Source organism: Acanthisitta chloris, unplaced genomic scaffold, assembly GCF_000695815.1.
Source record: "Acanthisitta chloris isolate BGI_N310 unplaced genomic scaffold, ASM69581v1 scaffold16583, whole genome shotgun sequence".
NCBI lineage: Eukaryota > Metazoa > Chordata > Aves > Passeriformes > Acanthisittidae > Acanthisitta > Acanthisitta chloris.
Window position 1 is genome coordinate 36,091 of NW_008664432.1, and position 10,769 is coordinate 46,859.

The 10,769-nt window shown below is 37.7% G+C and overlaps 1 protein-coding gene across 1 annotated transcript in view; it reads right to left on the minus strand.

The window, feature by feature from the left end:
* PPP2R5A (protein phosphatase 2, regulatory subunit B', alpha) overlaps positions 1-10,769 on the minus strand; it is a 30,268-nt gene that overhangs the window by 11,782 nt on the left and 7,717 nt on the right. The window contains exons 3-6 of the mRNA XM_009071353.1: positions 7,871-7,972; positions 2,616-2,708; positions 632-762; positions 370-429 (exon numbers count right to left, since the gene is read on the minus strand). Coding sequence (XP_009069601.1) covers positions 370-429; positions 632-762; positions 2,616-2,708; positions 7,871-7,972 — 386 coding nt within the window. The remainder of the gene's footprint in view (positions 1-369; positions 430-631; positions 763-2,615; positions 2,709-7,870; positions 7,973-10,769) is intronic.

The following is a 10,769-nucleotide window of genomic DNA, read 5'->3' on the forward strand; positions in this document are numbered from 1 at the left end:
AGTCTGCTGAGGATTAAAGCATTTCATCCAGCACGAGGGCAAAAGTTAACATTCATTTTCTGAATCAAACAACAAGTCATCTATCAGATACAAGATAAGCAAGAGCAGATAGGCCTGACAAACAAGGACCCTTGAGCAATGTTTTGCTAGACATCTTTAAAACTTGCACTGAAAAAACCCATAATTCATATTCTGTGTCCTAATTTGATATTCATGTGGTAACCCAGACAGTATTAGATTATCAGTGACTGCACTTCATCACTCATTGCTGTAATAATTCTCTTCCCTTCCTCCATTCCCCAAGCAGCAAAGCTGAAGCAAACACCCACACTAACATTTTGTACTTTTTCTGTGTCAGATCAAACTTACCTTCCTAATATCTCAAGAAGTTCAGCAACACCATTGAAGTGCTCTGTTTCATATATAAACCTGTTACCAGAAGAGACAACCATCAAAAATTGAAACAGAGGATCAGAGATTCCAAAGAAACAACCTTTAATAAGCTTCAGACATTTGAAAGCCAGATCACAGACCAAACCCAGGTCTTTTATTTCAAGAATAAATCACTGCAGACCTAGGCCATGAAGGCAAGATATTCCTCAACCTAGTCACACATGCACACACAGCATACCTGAGGAAAATGTTGTTTATCTGTTTCCTGATGAATGCTCTTAGACCGAGGAATTTTCCATAAATTCTATGAAGAACTGTCTTCAGGAAATCACGTTCTCGTGGGTCTTCACTGTCAAAGAGCTCCAACAACTTGAAAAGTTAAATGGAAATGGATTACTTTTGGCTTAAATTTTGTTACTACCTGATTTGAGTTTTATCTTTAATATATAAGTTTATATTAGAAAAAATAGAATCAGCTTAACTGTAAATTTTGTTTAGGTGTCAACAGTATCTTTTCAAAATTACATGTTTAATGAAGTTGTTTGGTTTTTTTAATAAACCCATCAGCTTCAGTCCCTTCCAAAGCCATTCCAACAGCTATTACACTATCAAAATAAAAAGAAATAGTATGAAGATTATCAAAGTGCAGATAAGTGGCCTTTAAGAAATCAGAACAAATCAAATCTGTGTCATATTTACAATTTCTTAATTAAAATCCTGTACTGCTTATCTCAAAAAGGGACTTATGCCTTGATGGCTAAGCTAAATTCCTATACAAGAAATTTTACAATTAATGAGGGGGTCATAGAATAAGCACAAGATATGTAATTATCAACTGATTCTCTGCTGATACAGACTAAATGCTGCAATAAGCTAACAGGACTTTCCACATTTTTCCTGTAAAAGGTTTTCCAAGGATACAGAAAAGACTATACTCACTTGAAGACATCAAAAAACATTCCAAAATCACATTACAGACCATTATTTTTGTTATTTTTTCCCCCTGCATGTCCAAGTAACAGCATATTGAGAAATGTTAGCTGCCTTGAAGAAGTTTGTAACTTAGCTCCAGCAGTTACTGCAGTCTCCTGCTCAGCCCAGGTCCCTGAGCTTAGGTATGTCTGTACCAAGCAGCACAAGGGACAAACAGCTGTTCAGGAACTTTGTCCAGGCTCATTACAATTTTATATTTAGAAGGTATTTCTCCAGGTCACTACTCCATTTTTTTTCCCATATATAGCTAGTTGTTCCATTGCATTGTCTTTCTCGTACTCTAGAGAAAGATCAAGTGAAATGTCAGGAACTGAAATTCTGCAATGAGGCTCTTTAGGACCACAGGTCAATCAGTACATTGGATAACCACAGTAGTACCATCAGGCCAAAATTCTGTGGGAAAGTTGAATAAAACTGAGAAGAAGGAAACACCTATGAACAAGAATAGCAGAACCAAGTAAGTGGAAATCAAATGCAGTCACTGAAGCTGGGAAGTGTCCATCTATGTTTCCAATTTTCATTGTTGTATCATGATGGCCTGTCAGCACTCACTCCTCAGACACTGAGCAAACAAATATTTTGACCTGCTGAAAAAAATCCCCACTGACTTCACCTTGAACAAAAATTGTTATTGCATAATTCCTTAAGAAGTTATATTTAATATGAAATCTCACTTCATTTTCTTCCTCATAGGTACTTTGCATGGTGGAGCATAATTTTCCTGTGTACTTTCTTACTTGATTTTCCTTCTGTGGTTAATACACAACAGTAAAGAGAATGACACTATCTTGACACAAGTTAACAGATGTTGGAACAGATTTCATGTACAAGTACATGAACTTTTTACAGGAAAAAAATTTGCTACGATAAATCATGATAAATCTATGAAAAAACCAAGCATAAAAGCACTACAATAATGAAATTAGCACATTGTTGATTTGACTGGAATCAGTCAAATGACAAATCATTAAAATCCAACTTGTATTCACAAATTACAAACGTTTTGTATTGTAAAGCAACAAGGTTGATCTCTAAAAACAAAGTGTTTCTGAAGTTACTAATTACATATAGCCCCTGTGGGATGATGTGCTGTTTATTTAGTGTTTGGCAGAAATCACTGCTGAAACAATGCAAATTTGTGTCAACACAAAAGCTTTAACAGTCCATTTGATAGCTTGAGTTTGAGAGGTGATCTTTAAATCTAGGGGTGAGAAAAGCCTCCCACTTACCTGCTGTACAAATTTCTGGTCAATATATCTCTTTGCAATGCTAGGCTGAAAATCAGGGCTCTCCAAAAACCTCAGGAAAAATTCATACACCAACTGCAAACATGGGAATGAAAATCGTGAATGTAGTAAATATACCATAACACAGACCTCAGCCCTGCAACCAGCACCAAAGTCAAAGGAAATCAAAGCCTAGCACATCACTGCTTAGTCACTGCCTCTACCAGAATTTATTGGAAGAATTACAGTAAGTATCAAGCACACTAATTCCCAGAAGAGTCAACACATCAATAATCTACTGAAAACATTGCTGAAAGCAAGCTCTAAATATTACATATAATCCCATTTCCTAATATGTTAAGGATTTATTATGTAGAAATAAGTTACCAAACACTTAGCAGCACAGAGAGTAAAATTAAGTGCTCTAATATCACATAATTTTTTTGAAATGGGTAAAGAAAAATCTGCTAACTAAGTGTTCCTGAAATTAAGTTTCAGCTGCAAACTCCAAAAATGAAAAGTCGTATGAAAAAACTGAATGAATACATAAACCCAAAGAGTTTGGATTAGCACCAGGTTTCTACATCCTGGACACACAATTCTAAGAACAGAACCCTCTGCAGATTTATCTTCAACATCTGTTATATTTTGTAACATGATTTCTACTGGGTTCAAGTCCCCATTTGCTATGACCTCTCAATGCCCACAGATAAAAAAAAGTCAGGAGATAGAGCTAGCAAGGGCCTGGGGTAGCAGAGAGAGGCAAGAAGAAGCCAGAGCACAAGTCCTCTATTTTGGGGTTCATCAAAAGTGAAAGACACAAAATACAGTACTTCCACAGCAATGGCAGAGTGATAAAATACACATAAGGAATCTCTTAACTAAGACAGAATTGAGAGGAAAGATTCCATCTAGATTCTGTTCAGAGCTGTTTGTGTTCTCATCACCTATTTCGTAAGTCCATGTCTGTTAAACAACTGATTACTAATAATACTAAAATGCAATTTAGGTACATAATGCCATCACTGACTGGACTCGTGAATAAAACCTGCACAGAGCTGTGCTCTTACTCACAGGGATGTATTTCAACTATTACCCCTCTCAGTACTTAATTAAACTGAGAGCCAACACCTGAGTAATTCGTAATTATAATTACGAAGTTCACTTGAGAGAGATGAGTGACAGTAAGTACTTTTTATCTAGAACATTTGTGCTGACAGTTACTTATGCACAGCCTCAAGGAGAGTGTGCTGTATCTGCAAGGCACAAGCTCAGAAATACAAGTTATCCTTCACTTTCTCCCCCTCTGACAGACTGTAACAAGAGCTTTTCATATCAGTTCACATGGAATCACAGGATAGTTAAGGTCATAAGGGACCTCTAGAGATCATCTAGTTCAACCCCCTGCGGGGGGGTTCACCTCGAGCAGGTGACACAGGTACACATCCAGGTGGGTTTGGAATGTCTCCACAGAGGGAGACTCCACAGCCTCTCTGGGCAGCCTGTTCCAGTGCTCTGCTACCCTCAGTGCAGAGAAGCTTTTCCTCATGTTGAGGTGGAACTTCCTGTGTTTTAGTTTATGGCCATTTCTCCTTGCCCTGTCACTGGGGACCACTGAAAAGAGTCTGGCACCATCCTCCTCACACTTACCTTTGAGGCATTTGTTCATACTGATGAGATCCCCTCTCAGTCTCCTGCTCTTTAGACTAAACAGTGCATGGATGCAAATATGTAACAGAATGGTATTAAAACCCAAGCTTCCCTGCACAGCCTTAAATTAATTAATAGCACACAGTTCCCAAACAGACAACACAGGATGGAACTTTTAAAAGCTTGGTAATAGAAAATCCAATAATATAATTTAAAATATGACCATACTCCATCCTCTGTCTTAGAAGGAGCTCAGCCATGCCTGTTTCAATGACAGACAATGGAACTGAGCAAAACCTCAGCAAGTTTGCTGAGCAGTGCTGTGAGCAATCTGATCTGGTTGCAGGTGTCCCTGCTCATTGCAGGGGGCTTGGACTAAGGTGATCTTTGAAGGTCCCTTCCAACCCAAAGCATTCTCTGATTCTACTGATCTTTTTCAAATTAGCAACTAGATAAATCAGTTAGTGGCTTGTATAGAAATGGGAAACACATGGCCAGAGGGAGGTTATTAGCACAGCTTTGTAGGGATGAATTTTGGTATTAAATTTAATTAAAGATTTCTGTAATCAATTCATATATTTAACATTTCTGTCAGTGACCACAACAAAGAACAGTCATGTGTGATAGCTGCTTAGACAATGCCACAATATTGGAAGCTACCACCAGGGGGGAAAAAGAATAAAAAAGAAGTATGTCATGTTACCGATAAGAAAGGACACATTGACCCTGAAGGCCTGGAAGAATAAATATGGGATGAAGTTCAAGGACTTCAAAGTCACAGTTAGAGTTCCAAGAAAAAGCTCTGCAAAGCATTTGCAAGCCCTTAAGCTGAGAAAGGGTTAACCATAGGATGACTAAGATCCATCTATACAATGAAGCTATGGAACTGACAGATGAAATCCTAGGATATTCCAGGAAGATACTGACAGTACAGACAGAGATGCACTGTCCTACACATGCTTGAGGAAATTCATTAAAACCTGAAAGGATACAGAGAAGAAGCCACTACAATTGTCATGGGATAGAGCACCTTTCATGAGTGAACACTCAAATGGCATATTTTGTTTTCCCTGAAGGACAGGAAGAAGGACAGTTATGGCTTCTTTCCATAAATAGATATTGTGACTACAATAAACATCAAGCTAAGTTAACTAAGTTAAAGCACAGTGCTGTAACATCTTGTTACAAACCATCCAAGATTAAAGTCCAGGATATCAACTAACTCTGGAAATCCTTTGGGAGCCTTGGGAAATACATGAAGCTTTCTTTATCCAGAGCATTTCAGAAAGCAAGTTGCAATAGCCATTTCAGGATAACCAGCCTCTCACTTCTCCTGTGTGCTAATGTTTGCAAACTTAAAGGCATAACAGCAACAGCTATCAACCAGGGGCACCAGAACAGGTTCTGGCCACAACAGATCCTACCTGAAGAGACAGGTATGCTCCACTTGCTTGAGCTTAACTGAAGCATTACCACAGGAAATCCTGAGTCTGGTGACAGCTGCTGGATTTAGCAGTCTCTGTTCTCAAAACTGGTCTGCTTGGGCCAAGAGCTATGAAATACAACTCCTAATACTTTGGTGATTCAATCATCTTTCTTGCAGGGACCACTGGAACATTGCTGCTTTAAGTTACCAATTGCACCAACTCTGCACCTCCCCAAGTTATAAAATCTACAGTGGCTTTAATGCCAAGCTGTTCAACCTAGTTTGGCTGTTACAAACCACTTTGTGTATTGCTTTAAAGCAATGTCTTTCAAGTGATACTCATTTTACTGAAGGCTCAGAGAATTTTGTTGTGACTACACACACAGCTAACTTACTAAGCTATTGTCTATCATGATCTTTAATAGAGAAATGCCAACAGATTAGAGCAGAAGAGCAGAGATTCAAATTTTTTTCTTTCCCCTCCCAGAAAATTGGTTTACCTGACTGCCAGTTCAGGACAGAATTCTCAATTTGTTTGTAATTGAACAGACACAAATCACAGGCAGCAAAACATCCCCACACTCCCTGTCTCCAGGCAGTCCTTTAGACTATGCCAAAAGTACTAATGGGTTTTCATGGAGGGGAGAATTGTGCCCACCCTGTTCTTCCACACACAAAATCTGACACTTCCAGCAGCTTTATGTTCCTGGAGGACAATTAGTAAGTTATCAAACTCAGCCTTCTACCATCCAGTATCACATGAATTGGAAAAGGAAGGAGAGGAAAACACAAACTGTTTCCATTGTACTATATCAGAGGCAGGATGAAAAGGAAATCCACAATCAATGAATGACCAGACAACCTGGCCAAAATTCCTTTAGGAAAAGGCAAGGGAAAAAGCTGACAATAAAATTTGGAATACCACCACAGGCTATGAACCTCTTTCAATTTCTCTTAGACACGTGAACCAAATCACAAAAACCACAAGTCTTTTTCCATAAAAACAACTATAGCTTAATTACGACCTAAAGTGAACTGAGCTAACATTCACAAATTTTACTCCTGAGCCACAGGGATATTTAAAAGTCAGATGGTGCCACAACTGACTACAAGAGACACTTGCATAGCCCAAGCAACTTCCCACCCCACAAAGATCAAGCCTCTGATCTAGTTCAGTTACAGCTATTTCTAGTATGAATTACAATCAGCCACATGTAAAAAAGTAATTATCACAGCCCTTAAGCTGAAGAGGTTTTTTTGTGATAATTTAATTCTTATTTGGTTTAAGTCTCAACTACTATGCTGAAGACATACTTTTCACAGCCAATACTACAAATCCAGTTTTTAAGAGCATTCGTTGATGCATTAGATCTGTTATATTATAGGGGCAGAGTAGCATTTTAACTCTCTTGAGAGGGGAGAGAATTGTAAGCAGATGTGCAGTAGCTATTAATCTTCTACCCACTGCTAGCAGTTGCTACTTGACTTTCCTTTAAGAGGTACAACTTACAGCAATGAACGTCCAGAGATGTGCACTCGGGTGACTACAACTTTTAACAGTTAACTGAAAACCAAATCAAATTCATCAGCATTGCAAGTCAATCACGTGATTGATACAGCAATGCTGTAAAAACCACGGGATTGGCACAGGAGTGCAACAATGGAATAATTAACCAACTGTTACCAAACAACGCTGACATTGTGAAGTTCCTGCATGGAGAGAGGGAAGAGAGTGGGAAGAACGAGGGGATATCTATCCCTTGCTCAAAAGAAAAATAAGAACTATTACTCCATTTTTTGTTATTGCCACAAGAAACTGCACTGTTAACATTAACTTCTATTTTACTGATATCACCCTAAGATTTGGTTCAGCTGGAGAAAACAAGCCACTTAGGTAAAGAACATAATTACCTAAAATATTCCTATTTCTGAGACATACATACATCAGACTAACAGTGCAATCACTCTGGTAAAAGAAACAGTATTTAAGCAATTTAGGAGAGTTACATTCTGCCGTATTTATACATGCTAAAAAAAGCACTACTTTTTTTTCCCCCCTCTGAAGTAGAGAAACTCAAAGTACTATAAAGTAATTTTGATGTTCTTACCAAGGGCACAAAATGACTAAAGTATCCACATTTCTCATCTTACAAGAAGGCTTGAAAATAATGAAATCACATACCTGTATGTGGGGCCATGAGGCTTCAAGAGTTGGTTCATCTTCTTCTGGATCAAAATCTGGGTTATCACTAGGTGGAAGTGTTCTGAAAATATTTGAACTAATCTGCAAGTGAAAAAAATTTGTTTGTATCACTGTTCATGCTTCCACAAATCACACTCAGTAAGGTACTGCTTTTATCCTAAAACTACATGAAACAAAAGCATCTGAAAAGAAAAAGTAATATAATAAATCAATTTTGTTCGTTATTTTTTTCCAAAACTGCAAAATACAAACTGCCAAAAGTCTGAAACAGGCCAATGAAAATAGTAAGAAAGTAACTTTTTGTCTCAACTGCTTTACAGGTTTGTAGCTAGACATGGTTGTAGTTCAAAATATCCCCCCAAAACATGGAAGTAAAAAAAATAATTCAGTTTCCCTATATAAAAACCAATTTTTAACTAAGTGACACAAAGAGCTAAGTTTTTTATATAAGACAATAAATATAGTATGACTAACCAATTATGATTTGAGCTCTCTTCTGATGTAATGCAGATGACCCTAAAAATATATCTTGTTTTAGAGTTCTTCACTTTACTCAATTTCAGATATTTCTGCTTACATTTTTAAACTTTTCACCTTTGAAAATTTCAAGATGCTTCAAAGGTTTTGGAAAGTTAGAAATACGTAACAGCTGTAATTTCTTGATTTCACATGCAACAGTTAAGAAAAAATAGCTACCAAGTTACATTTAGCATGATATAGTCACATCAAATCAATTTCAAAAGGGCAAGTTTAAAAAGGTTTCTTTGAGGAGTTTTGCAGTATATAAAAGTCTGGATAGAACGAAAAATAAATGTCATTTTTTCCAGCAGATATAGCATACTGGATTTAAACTTCTTTCACACTAACAAAAGAGAACATGAAGTTAATTTAATTTCTGCATTTTTTACCATCCTTTCAGGAACAGGTTTAGCCCAACTTTTCCAATCACCTTTCAAACTTTTAGTCTGTATGATCTGTGACCTAATCTGTTTCAAGTAGCTGCTCATCACCCAAGCCTACTAAACACAAAAGAAAAATGACAGTTTGCAGCAAATGCTCCTGCACAGCTTCCATGGACTCTCCAAGGTGTTTGAAGTATCTTGCAAAAGGAATTCAGAAAGATGCTGAGGTCACCCAGCTGGCTCTGCACAGAACCATCAGCTGTTTCATTAAACAAGATACAAAGCTATTGCATTAACTGACTTTGCATCTCTTCCTATGTGCTTCCTTCTGTGTGCTGTCACTGGCTCTTGGTGGGACATGGCAAAGCTGCAGTGCTGCTGCTCTAGAGCAGAAGGGCAATGATGCTCTGTATGGGCACTACAGCAGGCTCTGAGCTTACAGCACATAGCAAAAAAAAAAAAAAAAAACCCAAAACAAAATCCCATGAAAAAAGTACAGTTGTCCTTTAATGCTGTAAACACAAGGGACTTGGGTTTCTGGAGCACAAGAGCAGATGGCTGGGCAGGAGATGAGGGGGAAATAGAAGTTAGAGAATGTTAATCAAGCCCAAAAACCAAGACCACAAGCCTGGTTGTGCCATTTGCTGTTGTCTACTCTTATCGGGTACTCAACAAAAACCTTCAACATATGAATCAGTTCCTTACAGAGAATGCTTTGCCTCTGCTTTCAAGTTTTCTGCTAACATCTCTTGAAAACGTGTCTTTTTCTTCCTTGATGCATCATGCTGAATTGAACTGGTCAACCCTTTAGCACAGAACCTCAAGAGTAGTGACTGTCTGTGTCAAGTCCGAACCAAATGTACTAACCACCAAACAGACTCCTGTAGCAGAAACAAGCAGCAAGCCTCTCAGCCAGACCTTTAGAAAAGTAACTGTATGATTTTCAGAATATTCAGTACTTCCACTAGTATTGCTGATCTCCTGAGCACATATGAAACAGAATAAACTCTGTACCCATTTTCTGTACTAGCATGTCTCCCTAAACACTAGTTCATTTACTTTATTATGTTTGAAACACTTTTGATCCTTGTCTCAACACCTTCTTTCTACTGTCTTCCCCATAGTATTATCAAAAACATGGTTTGGGTTAAAATCCTCATTGTTCTTCGGGCAAATTCTTCTCTATATCCTCTCATATTATTTAAAACATTCTTTTTCTTTCATAAGTGAGGTCTCATCCCAAAACTGTGATTTGAGAAATACAAATCATAAAAGGTTTTTAGACACGGATGTGTTACCAGAGAAACCCAGCATTAGTGTTCTGAATTAAATCTCAGAAAGTTCTCAAAAAATGACATCAGAAAACATGCCAGTTAATGTATTAAGATACAGCAATTATGGTTTGTTTTTTTTAAAAAGGTCCCTTATTGTCTGTGCATTTCCCAAGGATCTAAGCATTTGGAGAGATACTAGGTTCAATTCCAATTTCTGAGGCTGTGGATTTAGGATACCTGATATTTTTTTAAAAAAAATAATTCTGACTTCAAACTCATACAAGCTGCTGGAACAATCTCATTTATACCAGATTTTTATATGCTGCTGCGGAATAGGTTGATAGGCACAAGGAAATGTAGGAGTAATGTGTACTAGGGGACAAGTTTTTTATATACTCTTCCCAAGAAATTTTAAAACTTAAAATATTCACAATGACAAACCCTAATTTGCTGTTAGCTTCAGAGTACTTCCAACTGAGAATTTCCAAACAGAGAAGACATTAGTTTTAGAAGACCTAGAAAGGAAGTTCACTGACTACTCTGCTATACCTTCAAAACTATCTGTAAAGAAAACTCTTCCTCTGATCTTGATTCAAAGGCTTTGGCAAAGGAGAATCATGTTGCCTGGGGCACCAAAGAGATAACCTACAGCATATGTCCTACACATCTGCTTAAAGGAAGAAAGGTGCCCCAGGCCTAGGG